The sequence below is a fragment of the Aythya fuligula genome, chromosome 5 (assembly GCF_009819795.1).
Source record: "Aythya fuligula isolate bAytFul2 chromosome 5, bAytFul2.pri, whole genome shotgun sequence".
In the NCBI taxonomy this organism is placed as follows: domain Eukaryota; kingdom Metazoa; phylum Chordata; class Aves; order Anseriformes; family Anatidae; genus Aythya; species Aythya fuligula.
This window is the reverse complement of record NC_045563.1, coordinates 54,337,395-54,361,884: the sequence shown is the minus strand read 5'-3', so window position 1 is coordinate 54,361,884 and position 24,490 is coordinate 54,337,395. Positions and strand designations below refer to the sequence as shown.

At 38.6% G+C, this 24,490-nt stretch overlaps 1 protein-coding gene across 7 annotated transcripts in view; it reads right to left on the bottom strand.

Moving 5' to 3' along the window:
- The window catches only part of NAV2 (neuron navigator 2), a 395,640-nt gene that overhangs the window by 69,226 nt on the left and 301,924 nt on the right, over positions 1 to 24,490 (bottom strand). For all 7 annotated transcript variants that reach the window (XM_032187594.1, XM_032187595.1, XM_032187590.1 and 4 more), the window contains one exon: positions 16,761 to 16,883. In XM_032187594.1, the coding sequence (XP_032043485.1) occupies positions 16,761 to 16,883 (123 nt within the window). The remainder of the gene's footprint in view (positions 1 to 16,760; positions 16,884 to 24,490) is intronic.

The window sequence follows — 24,490 nt, the reverse complement described above, 5'->3', positions numbered from 1 at the left end:
CTAAGCCTCAATAAAATGACAGCTTTACTTGGGAATCCTAATGGTCCTACAGATCGGATATTGCTGCATGTTTCAGGTAGTGAACATATCAGCTTTGTGGGAGCTTGACTGAAGGAATCTTTAGCCCACAGAACTGCTCTTAACACAAGGTCAGCATATCTGTAGCAATGTCAGGAAAAGAAAAACTTGTTTTCAATTGCTCCAAATTATTCACTTACACAGAAAACCTTGTCTTTGCAAATAGTGCAAGCCTCTAAGGGCGAAATGTCCTGCTAGTATTCCACCAGAAGGACAAGGTGATCGTCAACCCTGCCAGGTCACTGCCAGAGAAATCTGTGCCCTTTCCCAGTAGCCCAGCAGGAGCTCCCTCAGGATAAAGGCAGTGACCAAGAGCTTGTTTGGGAGGTACATACGGTTTCATCTCCACAGCAAGCTATTTGGAGTAGAAATTACTACTAGCACACAGCTGGGCAAGTTCAGCTGACAGCTTCTGGACAGGGGATGAAGGCCAACGCAGTGGGGTACTGCAATGCAGAAGAGAAGCAGGTTTGAGAGTCAAGAGGATTCACAAAAGGAACAGCCAAGTGGAACGGGTGTACAAACCAGGCTGGTGTAACAACACCTCCTGCAGATCCACGTGCTCGGCAACCTCAGTCCCAGCTCAGAGTAAGCCCATTATTAAAACCATCAATTTCTTTCTGGAAGAGCAAATCTTTTTAATTGCTGTAGATACTAGGATAACTATAAAGCAGGCAGAATGAGCTGTAATGGGATGTGAGAACACCAATGGCAATAACAACTGAATATTGATGTGAGGAGCTATTGCATTTAACAGTTATTTTCTTTTGAAAGTGAACTACTAATTCCAAACATCTGTGCCTCATAGGGAAGAGATTATCTGATACCTGATATCGTTATCTGATACCTGAAAATTTAATCTGATAATTACTTGTAAATTATATTCATACAGTTTCTTAACAGGTAAATATTTCTACTATATGCTTTCTGAACTACATAAAATATTTAGTCTGGAATGCCAGATGACAACTCTTAGATATTTTCCCAAGATACTGTAGGTTTTTTTGTTTTTGTTTTTGTTTTTTTTTTTTTAATTTCACTGCCAGTAATAAGCTATATGCAGAGCTCAGTGGTGTCAGAATACTACCAGGAAAAGTAGCACAGCTACAAATATAGAAGGCATAGCTACAGTGTGTTACGTAGCATGGTTCAGAGATCCCTGAAGTGCCACTGCATTATGCTTTACAGATGCACGTCTGAAGACACTCAAGTGGGTCTGGATGCAGTGCAGATTCAGCACAACAGTCAACTTCAGCTATCACATTATTACATTTTATAGGGCACCATTCATTCCTACCATTAGGCCCTCACACTCTATAGGCCAATTCCTACCCATTCATTTTAGTCAGTAGGTCAGGAGGACAAGTGGAAACGATCTTTCAATTAGACATGATGAAATGAGAACCACTAGGCATCCACCAGATGTGTGGGAAAAGAGGGGAGAAAAGAATGAATATGTTTTGCTGCCCTCCAGACACAGTTCATTAGAAGTCCAGTCTTCCTAATGGGTCAGAAACGCTGCGATCAGAAGATGCAAAGCACTGCTCTATCACAAACATGGCTCTGATTCAAATGAATTCAACGCTTTTTCCAGGAGTAACTTTGTTCTGCAAGACTTCATGTCAGCGCAGGTACAGTCTGCCCACAGCACTCTGCCTCGTCACAGCACCAGGTATCACCTGTACTCCCACAACTGGCATCAAGTAGGTATAAAACCACTGAGCTTCGTGCTCTAATCTAAAGGCACAGCGATGTACCTATTCTTGATTTGGATGAAATTTGTGCAACTGCCAAGACCCAGCACTGGTTGCACAAGCATGCACCAGCTAATTATACAACGGTGGGTTAATTATCATCATGCATTGCTGCATTATCATACATTCATGCACTCTCTTGTTTCATTTTATTTTCAGTATAATCGGGTGTCATGACAGGTGTTGTCAGTGCCAGAGGTGACCCTAATCTTGGGCTCCTCCCATAAACATTACGGATGTGTAGTTATCTTCAGTGGGTATCCAGCTCAGTATGCCACTGTTCATTGCATTAGCTATCCATTTGCACTCCAGAACTTTGCAATATTCATTAATGGGATGCCTCATTTTACAAATGAAAATGCTAAGAAAAAAAAACAACCTCAAGATGTGCATTATTGGCTATGTGCACAGTGTAATTAACACGCATATAATCTGTATGCAAATCATGTTATTGAAAATACTGACTATTAGCATAACAAGCGCTTATTATTTATTGAGATGCAACTCAAGCAGGCATCCTGCTGGGGTTTAACATCCTTTCTTTAAACAGCACCATCTTTTCTTTCTTCATTTACTCATTCTTCTCTCTGCTTGATGATTAACAGCACAGAAAACAGGGAGACTCCCTTCTGTGCCTTTGTTTAAAGTGGGAAATCTTGTGTGTTTAATTGCCCTCAAGCATCTGATCCAGTTCAAAGCTCAGTGGAGCCTCTCCGACGGTGCTACACCCCCCCCACCATCATCACTGAACTGCAGGCTGTTTAAATGATGCGTTAATATATGCAACATCACCTAAATGATCTCTCTCCAATTCTTAAGTGACAACAAGTTAAAATCAGTTCAGCGTTTTTTTTTTTTGTTGGTTTTTTTTTTTTTCTTTCCCCCTTTCCTTTTTTGGGGGGAGACAAAATAGGAACTGGGAGAAAACAAAAGCTCAACTGTGTAAAGTCATAAACATTTTTAACACCGTGCCACTCTTCTCACCTCGTATTTCAGATGAATTCTACTTTTAATCATGCCAGCAACTTAACCTTTTAATCATTTCAGCAACAAAATGTAACAGGAAAGCACAGTTCTGCGTTTTCCATAGGACTGAGCAAAGGTTTCTTGCTTGATCAGTTCTGTTTGCTCCCTGCAGAGAAGGTCTGCATCACTGATGCTGTTTCCTCACTCCACTCCCTAGCCAGCAAAAGTCCTGAGGCTCCAGGATCTCTGCACGATTGTATAACCTTTCAGAGCATTTCTGCAACAGCAAAAATTGCAAAACCATTCTCCTTGCCCAGTAATTCCTTCCCCAGCCCCAGCCCTGCTGGGCTTTGCACTGCGTGTTTGTTCTCTCCGAGGCTACGCCCTCTGCTTTAGAGATGGCTGTGTTACAGTGATGAAATAATTATCGGGGGGGAATGATTTCAATTATTTATCATTTTGCCAAAATTGAGATGTTTTGCCTGAAGTTTTCCAAGCTGCATGCCAACCTAAGGATGGACTTTGATCTCAGTAAAAACAGCACTATAATTTCCGAGAATATCCATGATTTCTGCTATTAAATTACATTGATCTTCCCTGAGAATCCCTGATCCTATGAGATATATGCATATTTTATGCTGGAGAGCTCTGGAGAACAGGGACGATAAGTCAAGAAGAAAAGCCAGGACTGTATGTGGAGAGTAGCTGGAAACCAAAAAAGGAAAGGGAAAACAAAACTAGACAGAAACTCGGGAGTCGAAGGCAGGAGGGCAGGCTGCACAAAAGCAACAGAGCTATGATAAAAAAAAACCTCAGGTGGGTCTGAAGAAGGAAAAAATAGGGCAAGAACACGTTGGAAGGGAAACATCAGAACTGAAGTTGAATGTAAATACAGATTTTGTTATATCCTTTCATGTTAGGATGCTTTTTATTTATTTATTTATTTATTTAATGTTTTCCATTGGACTGCAGGAGACAGACCTGCAGAGGTACATCACTGCTCTACAAGGACAACTGCTCTGTTACTTAGGGAATCCTGAATTCCCTTTTGGAGCAAATGGACTTTGCATAGCCTCAATTTGCCATTAACACACTTTTTCATAGGCCTAAATTGTTCCCTGTCCTTTTTTTTTTTTTTTTCTTTTGGCTGCGGAGACGTTTGCTACCTTCTAACCCAACAGAGCACCTTTACAGCACAGTGGCAACAGAAGAGGAGCTTAAAGCAGTAACTGTAATCCACTCAAGAATTTATTTTGTTAAAGAGAGGTTTGCAAGCACTGTCTTTCCCCTTACACTTGGGCAAGCTAAATACTACAACTCTCACGCTGCTAGTTCTGCTACTGCTGCAGTGTTGTTTTCAAGATGGCTTGGATCTTTTCAATTAAATATCATAAAATATTCTGTTCGTTTATAAAAAAAAAAATGTAACTCTTCATAAAAGTAAGACGACTCCCTTGGACCCTTTGCTAATTTTCATAGCTAAATCATCAAGGGGAGATGTGGGAGTTCAAGGACTTCAACCTTAATTCTTTCCATCCCACTTCTATTATCTGTTAGCTCCAGAATAGCCAAGAGTCCAATTAACACCTTCCAGTATCTTATGCTTAAACAATTTCATTTCCAGCAAATAATTTGGCAGGAGAGACAGAGATAATGAAACATTCTTAGAGAAATGACTCAAATAGAGGAGGCCAAAACCACAATTCCTGCTGCAGTCCGACACAGGAGAGACCCCAGCTTGACTTTTTACCTTAGAACCTTAATCGCTGCAGTACTACTCTGTAACAGATCTCTCTGCAATTTTCTGAGGAGGGAAAACAAACAAACAAAAAATATCCCTTGCTCTTTTCCAGGGCAATAATAAAGCAAAAATAATTTTAAATCAGCCTCTCATCTGTCTGTCCCATTTGACCACTAGCAGAACGTGGCCATCTTGTTAAGGCTGAGCTGTCAAATGGTGCTTCACGTGGCCATCAGAGACTTAACAAACTAATACTGATAAAGACCGCTCTATTTTAGTGAATTCCCCTGGAATGAAGGAGTGGTCATTGGTATCTTTGTTTAGAGAACTTAACAAAGCAAACTGCACAAAGGATGATGAAAGGAGAGAAATCTTTGGATGTGTCAAAAAAATCCATACATACTGCTAGTTTGATTATTTCATTCATGTTTTGCATCACAACAGGCACACCTAACAAACTGAGAGGGAAGTCCTTGCCTTCAGTATTAATCATCAAATCAACAAGGGTTCCTCTGGAAAACACTGTGTTGGTTATCCATGCCACATTCCCTTTAATGTGTGACTGCACTTTGATTCGTATGGATTTAAAAGATCCAAAGTGTAGATTTCCCAGACTAGTTTGCAAGGTAAGTACCAGTAGGTGCCAGAGTTTCTCCTCATCATTACTCTGCATTTTCCTCACATCTCTTGAATCCACTGTACTTATTATAACTACAGTTCACTGTAATTCATGAAAACGTTCATAGAAAATTCCTCTCCTCCCATGATCCTACACACCTGTGCTTAGCCAAGTAGTAAGTTAACTTGGGCTCTCAATTTTCAGTTTCTAAAATAATCTCTTGCTCCTAAATGATTTGATGACACATACATTGCCATAATAAGCCTAACTGCATCACCATGTATTGCAAGCTCCTTCATTCCAATACTGTTCAAATCTAAAAGCGAACTCAGAAGCAGGTTTCATTAAAAGGAGAACGTATCCAAAGTGGAAAGTAACTTAAAGATTCAAACATGTTTTGTGGACAAAGTTGGGTTTTAGTAATTAATCAAGGACAAAGGCAGACGCTTGTGACGAATGACCAGCACTGAAAGTACAACAAATGGCTTGGAACGAGAGAAACGGCTGTAAGACAAAATGATTTGGTAGTATGGAGGAGATGATGTAGGCAAAGTAAAATAACTGGTTCAAACATGACTGGAATTACAGAGGTGGAGAGAGCGATAGCGAGGGAAACATATGGTATGATTCACAGGCAAGAATGATTATTTTATCAGTCATGTGTGTAGCTCATTACAGCTCATGTAAGGTCAGCCCGTAAACCACGGTAGGAGAATTTTGCTAACTTGAGAAGTGGTCAGAAGATCTTGCAGAAATGAAACCAAATTCAAAGCCATGGTGTGGAAGACACCTGTTTCTACCCTTTGGTTGTTGGAAAGCATCCACTGATAAAAGGAATGTTGAGCAATCTCAAGTTATCATATGGCATACTTGCTTTTCATCTATACTAACAGAAATCTGGCTCAGTGCTACAATTAAAACTGAAGTTACACCAAAGAATTTCAACAGAAACTAGAGCACAGGAACACACATCCTGACTTCACTTCAAAATCACAATCTTCTGATTTCAGAAAACGTGTCTTTCCTTTGCATGCATATTTAAGACTCTATGGAATTTCTTGCCAGAACCTAATCCATCTCATGACTCCCTTTGGCTCAGAAATGCCCTCAAAGCACAAATAGATGGGTAAATTCTCTATTCAGGAGTAGCTAGAGAATCCACACAGTCGCAAAATATTGACGAAGTAGTATATAATAATATACTAATACATATACATAACTAATAAAACACATAACTAATATATAATAATATACTAATATAATAATAATTTTTCCTTATTGAAAGGATGAACATAACCTCTGTGAACTTCAGGTGGCACTGGATACTGGTATCTCTTTCCCAGGGACTCATATTGATGTTTTTTCCTTTTCCCTCTCCTCTTTTTCCATAGGAAGTCACAGTTGTCTGGGGCATCTCTATCTATTTCACTATTCCTTTAACCATGTATTCAAAACACATCCAGTTTTGCAAGTGCAACATTATGTTTCAATCGTCTCTGAAAATAAAAATGAAACCTTTGCATAAAAATGCAAATGAAACCAAACTATGTATGTGCATATCAGATAGAATCAAATAACATCAACAGTTTCAAAAAGATGTTTAAGGCATTAAGTCACGTTACGAAGAGTATTTCTAGTTGCAAGTTTCATAACAAGAATAAATCAATCTTGACAATCAACATGAAAGTGGGAATAAAACCTTTTGAACACTGAAGGTGGTTTGCTCATTTCCCCCAAACCAAAACGAATGAATTAGTTGATATATATATATGAAAATGAACTTAAACTACCAACACAATCAGAGAAGATAAACTTTAAAGTTAAAAGTAGATCAAAAAGATAAAAACATTACTTGGGGCTGATGGCAGCACATGGCAACTCCACAGCAGCTGCTGAGCTGAGCCTTTGTCAGTTAAGAAAGAAAAAAAATCATGTAGTGAAAAAGAGCTGAATTCAGCCCTTGGACTTTGCCCAGGCAGTAATCAGGTTTCCAATGTTTAGCGCGGATCCTCTGGCTACTTATTGACCATATATACCTGGACATACATAAACATCGCCTCTAGCATGATCCAGCCTGCTGAGGCTCGCTGTTCTAACTCGACACATGGGTTTTGCACTGTTCCAATGCTACTTACATCAAATTAATTAGTCTCGAATTGCTGCCCTAAGTGTTAATAAAATTAGATGTTTTATTTTTAGTGCGAATAGCAAAAACTTTTAATAGTAAAACCAAATCATACACATTCTCATAATGCTCCTGTTACAGCACAACGTAGCTCCAAGTGTTTCTAGCATAGAGCATGCAATTACTCACCCTGGCCAAATCTATATTTAACTGTATATACCTAAGCAACATGAGACTACCATGTGAAAGACTTAATGCCTGTTTATGTAACAGCAGAGAACCTTTAAACCCCATGCAGCTGCATTAACTAAGCCTCAGGACGTTGAATCTCAGCTCAGAAAGAGCAGGAGCAAAGTGACTACTTGTTCTGTGGAGTCTCAACTTCACTGTGAATCCTATTAGCTGTCATAAAAAGGTCACAAAGTCACCTTATCATACTGCTGGAAAATCCCTAAACCATGAGGAAGCTGAGGAATGGAGAAGAGCAGAGTAGGACTCAAAGATAAGGAGGCTACTGACCCCCAATACGGAGTAGTTTGCTGGCCACCAAGGAAGTTATCATGACACCAAGGAATGGCCTGATATAAATACAGTAGCTCCCAGAATGCAGAGCAGCAAAAATACAAGGATGCACTTTTGCCCCTGCCACTCCCTTGTCACTCCCCTTTTGCAAAACACAGTGCAAGCTCCTTGCCAGAGCTGGAAAGCTCCTCCAGTGGAGATGGACATTCAAATGACATGCTCCATGCTCCTGAATTTCTACGCTTGTTAGCCTTCTGGCTTTCAGGAGTCACCCTGCAGCAGTGGAACAGCAAATGCTTTGTAGAGACGTACATGAGTAATGAGACATTCCCTTCTTTATGAAAATATAAATTATAATTAGTAAACAATGTTTGCGTGAGGAGGGAAGAGCATGCACCTCTTCTTCAATTGCCCTGGAAAGAGGGAGTGAACCTTCCATGTAGCAGAACACATCTTTGCCTTGATGAGTGCTAGGTCAAGCTCTCTTTCCTTTCTCTGGACATCAGTCAGCCCAAAGGTATCCCCATTCTTCATTAGCAGAGGAGCTGCCATACACAGCAGCTGAGAGAGATGACTACCTATAAAATACATGCCATTTAAAATAAAATATGACCCCAAGCTGTGCATACCTTACAGCTGCTCCTGCTATGCTGCAGATGTGGATACGTATTGGATATAGAGGGCTATTAGTACCAAACAACTTTAAACATTCAATTAGCTGTCTGAATCGGGAGTAGTATTTCTCTATATAGGCAATGGATCCCTCAACACATCTGGATATCCTGAATTCCTTGCAGGCTTTCCACTGGTCATTTCAGAGGGTGTCCCCTCCCTTCACTGAGGGGGACATGACTTGGAATAAATGACTGAATAAAGCTAATTATTAGAGTAAAGAAAAAGAAACAAAATGCCCCAGAAAGTCCTTGGAAGAGCATTCAGGAAGATAAAAGCATCTTAAAATCGAACTCCAAAATTTTGATATAACTAGTCAAACAATACAATTAAAGAAAACGTTCACCCGTTAAACAGAAAACTTAGATCCTGCCTATTAACATTAATATTTTTATTAACACGTAAGCTAATACTAATAGCATATAATTATGGTCACAAAAGAACATGTAGCTACAGAAGAGGAGCAGAAAGCCTATTTCAGTGAAACAAAGTTATGGACAACTCCAAAGCACCAAGAAACTATCTAAGGAGAAACAACAGATAGAGACCAAAGGGAGAAACTTTGTATTTTCAAGAGAGACATTCTGTCATATTTGAAAAAGTCACCAGTCTTGAAAATTGCTTTATAGCCACAATGAGCTTCCACACCAGTCTAACAGCCCCAAACTTGGATTCTTCTATTGGAGCCTGACAGCTGTCTGCTATTAGTTTTATCTATTCAATCTCCAAATCCCAAACTCAGAGGTTACTGGTGTAGGTCAGTTGTGAGACTATGTTGACTCTCTTGCCATTCGACATGGAAAACTAAATAACAAAGTCTGCACTATGTCAGCAAGCATTTCACATTCTTCGGTTTGTCATGCAAAGCACAAAAGACCCTGATACAGTTCAAAATGGTCTTTGTATCTACAATCTTGTTTACCCTTGGAATACAAGCTTAATTTCCCACATGCCTAAAGTATTTTAAAAGCCACTTTATACAACAGAAAAGACAGTGCTAATCTCTGGCAATGGAATCAGAAATATCAAGGAGTTCAGCAGAGGCTCTAAAGCAGCACTTAGATCAACTTAGTATTTAGACACATAAAACGCGTGCATGTGGAAGGAAATGTCACTTGGAGAAAATCTCGTTCCAGTGGAGTAGGATCTTTATTTTGCCACGCCGTACATGCAAATCATTCTGCTGTTTAAATTAGGCAGTTTTTCTGTTTCCACAGAATCAGTATCTGCAGTTCTGGAAAAAGTAAGGTCCCTTCACTTGTACACACACAGCAGCACAGCTTGAGATGTGAAGTGATTGCTCACAGAGGAATCTATGGAATATATGAGCAAAAAGAGGGTCCTAATGTCCTTGGACATTTTGAGCTGCTCCCTTGAAGCACCTGCTATCTTCCATTAGCTTTGTAGTGAACTTTAGCATTTTAATTAGATGCTAGAGCAGAGATGGAAATACCTCCTAACATATAAAGGAATGAGGAATCACAGTAACTAAAAAATCACAGTAACTAAAAAAGGGGGCATGATATGAGGAAAAAAGTTATAACAAGAAATGCAATTCCTAAAACCTAGATATTGCCTCCATCTTTAGCACTTCCATCTAAGCAAAAAAAATAAAAAATAATAATAAAAAAAAAATCCTGAAGATGGGTTTTAAAACTGTAGTGACAGTCTAGCAGAAAGATTACCTAATCTACTAACTTTGGAGGGAGTGACTTGCAGTTGCAGGGTGGTTTGTTTCTGTTTTTGGTGTTTAGCATAGTGTGGTAGAACTATACCTCCTCAATGGAAGAAACTTCTTGAAAAAGGTCAACAACTGCTCTCAACTGTTTTGTCAATCTGCAAGGCTACTAAAACAGGTCTTAGTTAAAATACAGGAACAGGATAATTCTTGATTTACCTTACTGTGACAGGGATGCACATAGGTCCTATGATGCAGTAACGTCTGGTTCTGGCCATGGATACGTGGAAAAGGGACTGTCCCATAGGAAAACAATTTGCTCTTTTACAAGAAGTCAGTTAAATTGGCAAAACTGTTTTGGCACCCCTTTTGGCCACCAGCAATCCCCAACCCCCCACAATCATATATTGCTACTGCTGTATGCTGCTCTGTGATGTGATGAACTAGAGCCTGGACAGCAATTTTTAGATAACTACAATCTCTGATGAAAATCTCAATGTGCTTTCCAGCCTTTAAACAGCCCCCAACTTCACTAAACTCACTGTTGGAAGCAAGCTCTCGGCATACCATCATTCAGTGAGTAAAAACAGACCAAGCCTGAGAAACAAAGGTAAAACCTTCCAGCAGATCTCCATTCCACCATGCCTCTCTAAATGGAATTGATGCAATCACCAAATCCCACATATGTTCTTCCCGCAGACTAATTTACTTCATCCAGTGTACCATACATATCCCCAAAAATATGTGCGTGGAATTTTTTATTTTATTTTATTTTATTTCTTAAAAAAAGGCTTTACTCTGCCCACTGAATGCATTCACATGATGCAAGCCACAAAGCTGAAAAGAACCTCATTGCCCAAAGGGAGGCAATTCTCACACAGCTACTTTCTGAGCTCTTCCTTCTCTTCTGCAAGGGAGTTCTATAGAGCGTCTTCAAAGAATAAACCAGAATAACCAAATCACAACTCCAGTGGACATTAAAAATCATAGATTCAATACAGAGACAGACTTTTACAGTCAGTAATAATTTGCTCCCTCTCCCCAGTTAACCACTCTATGCTACACAGGTGATAAATTATCCATATCTCTACACCACATAAACCTTGTATTAAGCCTTTCCTTGCTAAATCCTTCTCCGCTTCACAGGTATCATCTGTCTTTAAAAGTTGCTCTAGACTACTAATAATCCAGGTAAAGTTAGAGCAACTGTTCTCAAATTGTATTTAGTAATGAAAGTTTTCAATTCTATTTCAGACCTGAAGAAAAGCTTGTGCACCCAAAAGTCTGCCATCCTCAGAGCACAGAAACTGATCTGCCAAAAGATACTACTTCCCTTGACTAACCTTGCCTCGTTTAAAAGTAGAATGTCTTTTTTTTCCTTTAGATACTGCTAATTTCAGCCCTGGGGTATAGCTACCCTACCCTTGCTTTCAACTACTATTCATTGCTTAACTTTGCAATTACTTTATGTAACCTAAAACCACTTTGGACTACTGGTTGTTAAAAGATTCCTTGGAAAATAAAAGTATTTGGTATTGTGATTCTAATCTGCAGATCCCAAGGCCATAAACTTCAAAGAATCTTTGCAATGTGAATTTCCTTGTTTCTGCGAGTCAGTTTTCAAGATAAACGTGGGATCTTTCAAAGACAGAGAGATAGGAATCGATAGGTACCAAGGCACAACATTTATATTTAGAAATAGTAGTATTTTTCCTGATTTAGTGTTAAAATCCAAACAGATGGTCAAGCAGAGATGATCTGTTGTCTGTGAATCTCACCAGTTGTGTGACTTTGCTATTAAGCAACTATACTTGGACATGTATTTACATGGGGCAGGGACTCACAGCACAGACACAGTAGACAACGAATGACAAGGTGTTGGGTGCTTACTTTTTCATCTATTTTACCTTAAAGCCATCTGCAGATTTTTCCATTTTTTTCAATTTAGTATACATGGTCTTTATATAGGGGTGTTCTGCTGTCTTACCAAATTAAAAATTGGACAAGTAGAATTTATATATTACATTAATCATAACAACTGATGCAAGTACACTGTTGCGGCTTTCTAGAAATGAATAAACTGCAGATTGATGGTGTAAGATCTACCAGGTGCAGTGATGACAGCTTGGAAACATCTTTCTTAGCTGAGGTCTCCTGAGGACTTCAAGGAACACAGGTACCCTTGCTCCTGACAGAAAGGAGATGCTCCCTCCACAAAGCCATCCATATAAAAGCCCAGATGCATCTCCCTGTTATGCTCGAATCTCCCTGTTATGCTCGTTTACCGTGCAACTCCACAAACACTTATGTCAACGCCCCTGAGGGAGGAAGGCAGGAGGGGGAGATGCTGTGGGGGAAGGAGATGATGGAAATTCCAATGCCATTACAATACAAGAATATCTGCTTCTATGTCTTTTTATCAGAGTTGTGTCCGCCTGAAGTTTAAAACATAACTCAATCATGTTTTAACATGATAGTCAAAGACTATCCGGGTCTGTGTGTCTACTCCAGACACTTTCTTTATTTTTTCTCTGTGGAACATGCTACCAGTGCTAGAGTAGCAAAACTACAGTAATAATGAGATAGATAATAAAGGGATAGAATTCCTAATGGATATTCTCTGAAAGGAGGATTTAAGTCCTGAACCGCAAAGCCGGGAATTGCAGACATCTTCATTTAGCTTTAGCTCCATAGTCTCAGTTATGAGGAAAAACTGCAAACATATACTCAGTAATTAAAGGTGTCTTATTCTACCACAGAACTATGTAACAAAGGATATCTTAAAAAAATTATGCATTTTTGGTACATTTTTACATTTTTCCATCGTGTACAATACGGTAGTGCCTAAAAAGAACATGTGATACAGTTTCTTACATGACAGCCCTCAGTATTTTGTCTATATTCATATGCTGTTTACAGTGGAATTTGATACCTTCTAAAACTTGTAACATCTCCTCCTCTCCCCACTTTTCAGAACAGGACAATATTGTCCTGAACTTCATGACATGTGTCAGCTTGCTTTTCAGCTCTTCTGAAGTGTAACACTGGTTCCCATGATTACCAAGGTAGTTCAACAATCTCCCTCCTGCCCTGAACACTAACCCATCTTTTCAATAATATCGTGACTTCAACAGGATTCAAGATATTAAGTATCAGTTAGTCAATTTAAACACGCTGCAGTTTAGGGGTTTTGCTGTATGAAAGAATGTGAAGCATTGGCTATTAATTGAGTCAAGAGACACATAAATAACCTTAACCTATTTTTAAAAAAATGCAAAATGAAAGTAAAATATTACTCAAGTTATTTTGAAAGCCAGAATTTTTACCTTTTTTTAGAAATTGCTATAAATGATAGTATCTAGGGAAAAAAAAAAAACCTACATTCAATGACATTGATAGTGATATATTTATACTCTGCATGGGATGCCCTCTGGCTTTCTGCTCCATTACTGTTTCACTTTCAGTTTTTCCTTCCTGTTCGTCTCTGTCTCCTCTCCTCCGTGTTCTCACCAGGGATTATCCAAGAATCTTGCCAAAAGCAGGAAATGCCACTGACTACCAGGAGCTGGTTTCAGTCACCAGTCCTCCTGACAGTTAACTGAATATGCTCTTGCTTTAACCGCACAGCCGTAAGTATGATAAGACTGTCATTATAGTCATCCTGACACAGAAACACTTTTAAAGAGCAGTTCAATCCTATCCACACTCAACAGCTGAGCCGTGTTTTTACCTCCAGATCACAAATGCTGTAGCTGTTGGAAGTACAAAGGCAATGTAACGTGATACCTGATGAGACAGCTCCTTAGAGTGGGAAGAGACTTTCAGAAGGACACATTGGGAAGACCTTTTTATGCCTTACACTCCTTTGCAAAAGTCTGTAGTTCACACAACCGCAAATTAAACTACTGAAGTGAAACAATCCACGTGAATCATGCTTGGAAGTAGTTATTTAGGCACTCCGTCACCGAGGCTTAAAAAAAATCATAATCATACAGCCATTTCCTTAATAACAGCACTGAAGTTGATCTTTACAAGCTCACATCCATGAATAGAGTCTCCTGACCTATTTACAAAAATGTGATAAGTCAGCACAGGTCTCAATTATCTTATCTAATTAAGAAGTTATATAAGCAAGCAATTACAGAAAGTGTTACTCAAAACCGAGTTTCAAATTTCTTCCATCTTATTTGTATACATTTATAAACAAAAGTTGCATATATGACTGGAAGGGCAGAATTAAGTCTCAGATCAAGCAACTATGTGCCTTGCAATATGAAACAAACTTCAGATACCAGATGGTACGCACCATGTCCATATACATAGAAGACAAACCATAAGTGGCTAATTTAAAACCTCAAAAAAAAAATCACAAACCAAATAAAAGGGCATTCTTAATGCCTTTTTTCATTTAAAATGCCTTTGTTCCATGCAAACACAAATTGTCTTGAAGTGAATAAATAAGCTCAGCTGTGTTGTGCAATGATTCCATTAACCTTGCAATCAAGCGTTAAATTAAATTGCCTCATTTGGATTTCCCTGCTGCAGGGGAAAATATACCTTCTAAGGTCTGTGCTTTACATTGCCAGAGCCAATGAGTAAGAACTTTACAACTACACTTCTACAATTAATAACATAAGAAGCTAAACAAGAAGGCGAACTGCAAAAATTCCTCTGATAACTTTTTAATGATTAACCTTATACCTAAAGGTTCATAGCCTTTCACACTCATTCTCCCATGCAGTCAATTAACATCTGTTTTGAACAAGCTAAATTTAATCTTCATATGTTTCTGGGTGTACCAATAAAGCAGCTCAGAACTCCTTATTGCCTCTCTTCACAGAATAAAAAAAACAATTCATTACTGCACTTTTTTTTTTTTTTTATTAAACTCCTTTTCCTTATGCCAATTTTCACCCTGTAAAACTGCAGCTGAATCTAAGATTATTTTTTTTTCTTTTGCTTTGTTTAATTTGCACATTATGATCACCCAGCAAACAAAGAGAAGCTATTTTTAAATTGCCCACTTATTGTCAGGAAACTCTGATCGTCTGCATAAGGTGAATAGGCTTGCATTCTAAACTGAAAAGACTAAATCAAATCTCATGTTGCAGCTAACTTGCCAGCTATACATAGTCTTTATTATGTGTAAGCCCCCTTTCCCCCCCCAGTCTGAACTGAAAGAATTATTTTCCAAGCTGAAATAATTGACATTAACCATTAACTAGGGATTACATTTTACCGTGTCACAATCCCATCCTAGGTGGAATTTTTTTTAAACATACAGATAATATCTCTCGTGGAACGTATGTAATTGGTGCTTGTGAGTGGTGTCTTCAGGAAAGGAGATTAGTAAATAAAACGTGAATATAATTTATGTACCAAGAAAAGGTGCTGCAAGAGCAGAAACTGTTAACCAGGCGATGAATGACTAGCTCTCCAAAATGCTCACTATTACTTAAACAATTACATAGTTTATATTATACAAATTCTGTACTATAAAGCTGTGTTTTATATTAGGTTCTGTTAACGTGTCAATGTTCAGAAGCTGCAGCAACAGACAAGGATGATTTGTCTTCAGTTACATCACCAGGTGGCAATGTCTTCACCCACAGGCAGCCAGGAATGCTCTTGGCTGAGTATGGGTTTCAGGTTGCAAATTTCAGAAACAGATAGGAGCTCCTTAAAAATCTAGGCTATTTTGCAACTGGCGAGCATATGTTGACTTAATAATCGAAACCGAGCTGAGATCCTCTAAAAGCTTTTGGTTCTTTTATTGACATTTACCATCCCAATCTTTAGTAATGTCAAGAGAACACCAGAACAGTTAGAGCACGTTTCTTTGAAAACAAGGCCAGATTCTCTATCACTTGTCCTTGGTATCATGCCTTAGTCCATGTATTGCTATCAAGACGGTATTGGTCATATCAAACTACATTACGTAAACTACACTTATGTCCCTGGGAAGACCTCTGAATAACAAAACAAACAAGCAAAACTTTTAGTTCAAGAACTGGTTCAAACCTTCAATTCAAAATCTGTTACTTAGGGTCACCTCATGGAAGAAAAACAACACAGTTCACATACTACAACAGCAGTAACATTCATCAGGTTTTGTGTTTGGGAGGGAAAGAAGCAGCTATAGGCTGATACCATTAAAAGCAGAAGTATTTAACCCATCTGACTCAACTCCACCAGAATGTAGGTCTCATTACTGTCCATCTCCCTGCTTCCTGTATGATGACACTCTCATTATTTACAGATTTTTAATCTGCCTAATTGTTCATCTTTGGCCTTCACCATTCACACTGAATCACCGGATTTTCTAATTTCATAAGCTAATAAAATAGAAGCTTTACATTTTCTTGTCTTAAGTTCTGTGCACAAAAGCCCAGATGAAAATTCAACAAAGCAATCAGGAGACAAAGTTGGTATTTATCCTGACACCTCCATGAATGCATAGCCTAACATACTGTGGAGAGGTTTATAGTCACGTATCCACTATCTGAATTTCTAAAGCTATTTAATCTTAGGGTTCTAATATGTATTAGATACAGCTTGAATTAAATGCACAATTATATCCAAGCATTTGCTGGTTGATATCTTACCTGTCAGCATCTCCCAGTCCCAGAGAAGTGTTACGCTGCATCGTCTCCCGCACTGCAGCCATGCCATCGGGCAGCCGGTTTAGCCTTCGTGTGTAGAGGCCCAAACCACCATCCGTCATGTACCTTTAAAACAGCAAAAGTCACATTCAGTAAAACACTAAAAATTTAAGATATTATTTTGTCAACAAATAATAATATCTTTTATTATAAATAATAATATCTTAATATCTTCTATTTTGTTAAAACTTATAGATATCATTTTTATTATGAGGTGCCTCATAACCTTTTATATATTTTTAATTGTATATTGAATTTTCCCCACTTTTGAGTTGAGAATATTACTCAGAATATGAAGCAAGGAAAAGTTTATTCTTAACCATATATCTGAGATTTTTTTTGCCCCCCTCATCCTTCTCTGTTACATCTTCCACCCTCTCTCTTTAGTAAGAACTGGATTTTAACATAACTCTGATTAAGAGCGAACACCAAACTATCATTGATGATGCTTAGATGGAAGTCATTCAGTATTTGTGAATGCTATCATTAATTATGCCTTCCTGCCTAAAAACACATGGTTTATACCATCCTGAAATATGTTGCATGTTGCGTGGTCCAAAACATCACGATGCATGTATCAACCCTTTTACAAGTTGACTGCAAAAATCACAGTAAATTCACCCTCGATTTTGTCAATGGTGCACGAGCAATTAATATCCCAAGATTTATTGTGAGAAATCAAAGTTCCAACATGAGATAACAGTATTTTTCAACCTTGTTTTGGATCCTACATTGTTCTCTGTCTGCAACTGTGACTTGGAGACATTTGCATTTAACAAGTGTTATCCTTAGGTATTAAAAAGTGCACATTTCTTATTTTTTAGTTTAGACCAAAAAAAAATAATAATGTTAAGTGAACAGCGATGACAGTTGTTAGACAAGCATTGATAAATATTGTTCACCAGGAACAATTCCTTGCAATAATGCTGGCTGCGATGTCCAGCACTTTTGCTGAAGTCTGTACCAATGCAGACAACAATAGGCATTATGCAGTGTAACTTCAGGATGAAGTGGAAATTAAGAAAAAAAAAATTACGAATGGTACAATAACCCAGCACTTTGGTTTAGGATATTAACAAAATATTTTAATACATCAAGAAAATACTGAAATTATGAAGTTATTCCAGTCTATTCTTCTTTAACAACTTTAACAACAAGCTGCACTACATCAATATCTCAATAACATTTTGTGGCCTTTCATGATAGTAAGACGTGAACAAGTTCAAAGCATCAAAGGAAAACAGGAGGATTTTTCTCTTGTTTTAGCTTAATTTCTAAAAATACTTCTAACCACAGATAAAGTCAAAATTGAAAGGCAATTCCCATTTGCCTCTCAAGATACTGGCACACACTGAGTTCTGTACTACCACAAGCAGTTTGTTAGCCCAGGTACGTTTCCAGAAGCAGTCCTGACATCACCCAAACACACCATAAAAACTTCCAAAGCGCAGAGAGTGAAATAAGTGCACCTACTCCAACACTACCATTGCTATCTCTGGCACACAGCTGGACACGTCACTTACCTCACTGGAGTTGAAACGACTGTATCCTCTTAATTCTTTAGCCACTCTCCTGAGTGAAAGGACAGCAGCCCACAGAATAACATCCAGATACACAGGACATTGCCCTCTTTCTTAGAAAGGCACATAGCTTTTACCCTTGCAGTGAGACAGGCTCTTTCACAGCCAGAAAGGAAAGACACTCCTAGCTTCGGTCAGTAATGCCTCTACTGGCGAGAGGGAGAGCGCTAAAGCAGATAGCTCAAGCTTTGCTTCTGCATTTTTTCCGCTACTTTCTTCACAGATGTTGCTGCAACAGATGTAGTTTACCGAAGTCAAATTCAATTACTACATTTAGAAAATTGGGATAGTAAAAAAGTCAATAAACCTTGCACAATCTGCTGCTTAGCATTTGAGTTAGATTTGTAAATCCGTACAGGGCCTTCCCTGGAACAAGCGAGGCATCCCTCTGGGGAGTTTAACAAAGAGGTTGCTAAGCTGGTAAAGTCAGCCCCCAGACTATTCTCTGTTCAGCAAATCTGTGGGGACAGGGTTCTCGGTACTCATAAACAAAGACTGTAAAAAGAGAGGGGAACAGCTCCTCTGTAACTTGTGTGGAATTTGCCTTAGGTCTTGCATTCTAACATTTGTTTGACATAGTTTATAAATACTTTATCATGGAAGAGCGTTGTTGTTTGTTTTTTTCTTTTTTTCTTTTTTTGGTAAGCTAGTAAAATAAAAGGGAAAGAAAAGTGGAGCTTAAGACCATATCATTATACAAAGATGCAAACAGTGTTTTGCAAAAACATCTAATGTACATACGCTAATTGGTTTATTGCAGATACTTGCCTGCACATGAAACCTGTTTCTCTACGAACGCCCATTAAACACATACTGGAAAGAGCAGCTTTTAGCTTCACCCTTCTCTGGCGTATGACTAGTACTTTGACAAAAAAAAGATCAGCTACAGTTGAAATAGATTGTTCTCCATATTTATTACCCAGCATATGTTCAGTGAAACACATTACCCTTAAGAATTGGTCATGCAGAAATCAATGGAAAGCTACCACCATCAACAGACATCACACTGCGTGGTTTTAAAAATTCTTCAGTCTTACATAAGTCAATGGAAGCTGAGTGTCTTCAACATCTTTGACATCTAGATCATGAGTGTTTTTGAAATCAAGGCACCATAAAAAAGCACAGACAGCCCCTATCTTTCACCCATTATACCAACAGGACAAGTTTCTTACACGCCAGGACAACACAAGATAGATTTTTGTATTCTGAAACAGGTTTGTGTAATCACAGATTGAAAACTTTACATCTTTTTTTTTCTTTCTTTCTTTCTTTTATTTATTTATTTTTTAACTACACGCCATGTCCTCTAACCAGAAATGTTTAACTCCAAAAAGATGACAGAAGCAATAATGCTATAATGCTTATTGTCCTGCTCACACCGAATGCTGAGGTCAAAGAACAAGATAGTATAGAGAAAAACATGCTTACAATAAAAGCTGTTTTAAAATTAGCAAGTTCTCTACTATCCACAAGGTTATTCAAGAGAAGAGAGTCTAAAACTTCTATATGAATGCCCATTACGCAGGTACTGGAAAGTATGGGTGCCAAATATCTCCATCCATTGCTTTTTTTCAAACCTAAAACTGTCCTGTCTCTCAGAAGCCGTTTTGCTGTAATGAATACAACATCATTATTGCTATTTTGCCTTATGAGGATGGAGAATATAATTAAGGGATATTTTTCGAAAGACAATCCTAGAAGCTTTTGCTTGAGGCAGAATAAACCCCCAAAGTATCCTGTATGTGCGTAACTCTAACAGTCCTCAGTGCTATCTGAATTTATCACCCCATCATACAAATATACTAGCCTCTAAAACAACCTTATGTATTTTGACTCAAGATGAAAAGGAAAACTTCAATCCCCATCTTGCATTTGCAAAATTCCAAGCCTGTGAGAAGTCACATCGCAGCCTAATTTGGACTGACATCACACGCAGCCCTCACTACACAATCTTTCTTCAGTCTGCAGAAGCCGTCCGTGCTAGGGCTGTGTCAGAATTCACCTCTGACAAAATCACTGTGAGCTAGGGGCATACCTAAATTTTGAGAGTTTGTTTTCCAATTTCACATGGCCTTCAACACCATTAGCAAATCCTTCAGAATGATGCAGAATACAGGCAACGTTTTCCTTTAAATAGCTTCATCTCCTATGCAGTGATCCACTGCAGTCCAAACAACTGTAAAAGGTCAATTATCAATTAGGTTTCATTTGAGTTTTCTTATTAAAAAGATATCAAAGTTGTATTAAATGCCTTGCTACTTTCATCAATTGTAAGAAATGTGCAAGCACACTTAGTTCAAAACCAAGCACTCTGAAGAATTTTTCTACCTACTCCAAAAGAAGGAAAAGTTTAAATACAGGATCTAGGAAAAAGTGTAATACCCAAACTCTGTGACTTTTAGACAGTTGGTAAATGTTTAAATATAGTTAATAGCTCGGATCTTTTAGGGATGGTACCAACAGACAATGGGCATGACTGCATTTACTGAAGTCAGAACTCCCATTTAATGAACGGACAATGAAGGAGAGAATAATTACATTGGTTAAAAGGAATTTCTAATCTTTTCAGGAATTAAGATTCATCTTCACACTTTTCATCAGTGAGGAAACAAAATTAACCAAACCTCCCTCTTTTACTATGGAAAGACTCAGGTTAAACAAGAGCAGTATTATGCACTCCTAACACACAACTGGAACTTGTATCACACTTTCTAGGTGACACTTTTTTCTTTAACAAAGTGGCTTCCTGCCCAATATTGCAAGAATAAAATAACTTGCTGTGGAGTTCCCTGGACAACCTGAACTTCTCTTTTCTTTAGCCAAATACACTCTTTCAGTGCCTCTGAAATTTTGAATGCCACAGTAAGTCTTTCCAAGTGCAATATTTTTAGGTTACTTCTGATGCTGAAGTGATTTATTTCCCATTCCTGAAAGGCATGTACAGGAAACAGGAACAGGTTATTCCAGGGATCAGTAAAATCTAGCGGTCTGAGTCACTTGATTTCTCTCTGCACTCACCGAGGTATAGAGAGAGCCAACAGCACACTTACTTTTATGGTCTGACAACTCTACCACTTCATATATATTCATTTCGCTCTAACATATGAATATGAATTTTCCAATTTTGCAAATAGATAGCCAAAGGACAGGCATTCTTTACTTAAGTATTAGGAAAAGAAGGAGCAGCCATTAAGTCAGCAGCACACAACAGACTGGGCAAGCCTACCCCGACCAAGCTCAGCATCACACTAGCTCCATAATCTTGAACCCTCAAGCAGGAGAGACATAACACATCCCAAAACTGAAGCTGAGCCCGGAAGTCCAGGTGCTCCCACCTTTCCTCCTAAAAAGAAATGTTTGCCTAACTGCAGGATGACGGCAACCCCAAGTGTTCACTTTAGTATGAGTGTGGTTTGAATTTTCCATCATGACTTAGGAATTAGACTGTGTGGTCTTTCTTGCCCCTGTGTTTTCACCCCCCAATCCCTTCCACCCATTAGTCTTGCCTGGCCAGTCTCCGCTATGATGCCCACTGCCAGCACAGTTCTTCATCTTCCTAGCCAAAGGGGTGAATATATTCCTGTCTACAAGCCCAGCCTATGTGTCTGGTTTAAGTTCCATTTTTTGATCCATGTGAATTTCAGTAAAGGCATTCAGTAATAGGATGAGGTCCTGAGCTTTCAGCTTGGCACTGCTAATACAAAGCCCAAATCCCTAACATTTGATCCAAATATTACCTTTCAGGCTCAAAGAAGCACAAATGTGATGCTCATGGAATTTCCCTTCATTTTTAAGGCAGTGTGCAAGTTATAAATTTATAGAATTATTATACTTATTAAATTAATTAGACTTAACCATCACTACTTATAATTAACAAGCTAATGAATACATTAATTGTTTTGAAGATGCTCAAACCCAAAAAATCGAAAACCAGAAAAAAAAAAAAACCAACAAATGTAGTTTCAAAAATCAGCAAAACTGCTGGAAAGAGGGAGACACCTGCTTCTGTAACAGGTAAGAAAAAAGAAATGAGTTTGTGCAAAACTCATGTCAAAACAAAACAAAAAAGTAAATATGTTTTAGTTTCCTAGCTTACTTGGAGAAACATCCCAACTGCAAAGCATTAGTAACATGAATGTTAGCTGCTTAATCACACTGTCTCAGCTAGTCCATAAGCAAAAGAAATTCATCTCCATAACTATTTAATCCTCAGACCTTTTTCTGGGGAAAAATATCTACAGAAAGAAGTAGGTTCTCTGTGAAATCCATACTTCTCTATTTTGGGATGTATTGAGACTGCCTTGGATATAAGTCACTCAGCAGCCATCCTGTAACAACTTTTGGTCACTGCTGCCCAGGGCTAAACTTATTTCTCCGTGTCTTCTCAGCCAGGTCTCTCTTCTAAGAAATCTGCAGGGCTGTTAACTATAAAACTTCCACTTGCAAAGGGAAGGAATTCCAAGCACAACGTAGCCTGTTAGGGACTTCAACGGTTGCTGCCACCATAGGTCAAATCTCATATAAGACCCCACATCTGTTCCCTCCAGGACACTGGCTTCTTATTAAGCTTCCGAACAAATTTGTTCCCTGTGGAATTAACAGTCTTAGGCAGATGTAGTTTAATAGAAGCTGTCAGTATGTGAGAGAAGAACATTAGAGAAAGAAAGTATCTTCCACATCACTGCATTCATTCCTGTTTCAGAGAAGACTCTTCCAGAGTACATTCCCAATACTGACTCAACCACCACCACTTTTGAAACTCACAAATCCAAGTCAGCCCACCCAGGTTACTTACTGAGAAGCATGAATTTATGGTAACTAGACTTTCAACAGGCAGAGTTATTAGACTAAGATTATATTGATATATATATATATTAGATTGATAAGTATTTTATATTACATGAAGTACGACATACATATTCTACTTACTTAATTTTACGTTCTCCTTTCTCACTTCAATTTCTCCCCCTTTCTGCAGGCTATTTATGAGAACAAAGTGGGGGGTTATGGTGGGTTTACTTATGCCTCTTCATCTATCTTGGAGGTGAATGGCCCTTCAGAAATGAATGGAGCAGTGTATCTTGAAGGAAAACTCTTGGCTACGACCATGAGAAACTTCAAATGTCATTATTAATTATTAACAGTTCCCAAAGTGGGTTTCAAAGAGTCCCGATGATTAAAATATGTTTAAGAAGTTAGCAAGAACTAAGAAAATTCATGGGGAGACACTAGGACAGATCCTTCCACAACTTCACAGAGGAATTTCAGCAGTGACTGATGACTTGGCTAAGATACATTAGGACTTGGTCAGAGCCTTAGGACTTCATTAGGATTAGAAAAAAATTTGCCCTTGTAACAACCAACAAAAGCTTAATTATCATTTAGGATGCAGTCTTGTTTAACTACAATTATTATTGTTTCCCACATTTTTCCTAAAACATATGTCTAATTCCAAACAGATTTATTTCAGTCTGCTGAGGCCATCAAGTTTATCCTAAATTGTGTGACTACGAGGCCGCAATTGAGAGTTGTGAGCATTGCCTGCGTGCCGGAGTTAGGCCACGGCAGATGTTAAACGTAGGGCCTACCTGTAGGCCTCTCCAGCACAAAGCCATAACTAGGATACCCAGGCTAAGGGTGAGCATCTCCAAAGGGTAATTCACAAAAAATCTACACAGTGAGCACAGAGTACGTTGTGTGTGTCTGAATTCCCACCTCTCTGTAGAGCTTAATAGACCAAATTACAACAATGAGGTTGGTGCCTCCATTTCTTTAGGGTTCAAGGCCTGGATTCAATTTCTAATGGAAATTCCATGCAATATTGTTTGAAAGAAGACAGAAAGAAGACTCTCCGGCTTCCATGTCTTTTAGATCCTTCTCCACAGCTCTTGCTGGATGCAGGACTTACCTCTTGTCTGTATGTGGTGATTGCAGACAAGCAAGGTAAGGCCTGAGAATGCACTGCACATTACTCATCTCAGAGAACAATTCTTCTGGCCACTTGACTAACCTAACACTAACATGAGACTAAATGCTCTCCAGAGGATGGAAAAAGGGCATCAGCCATCCACCTCACTACAGCTGGGGCAATGA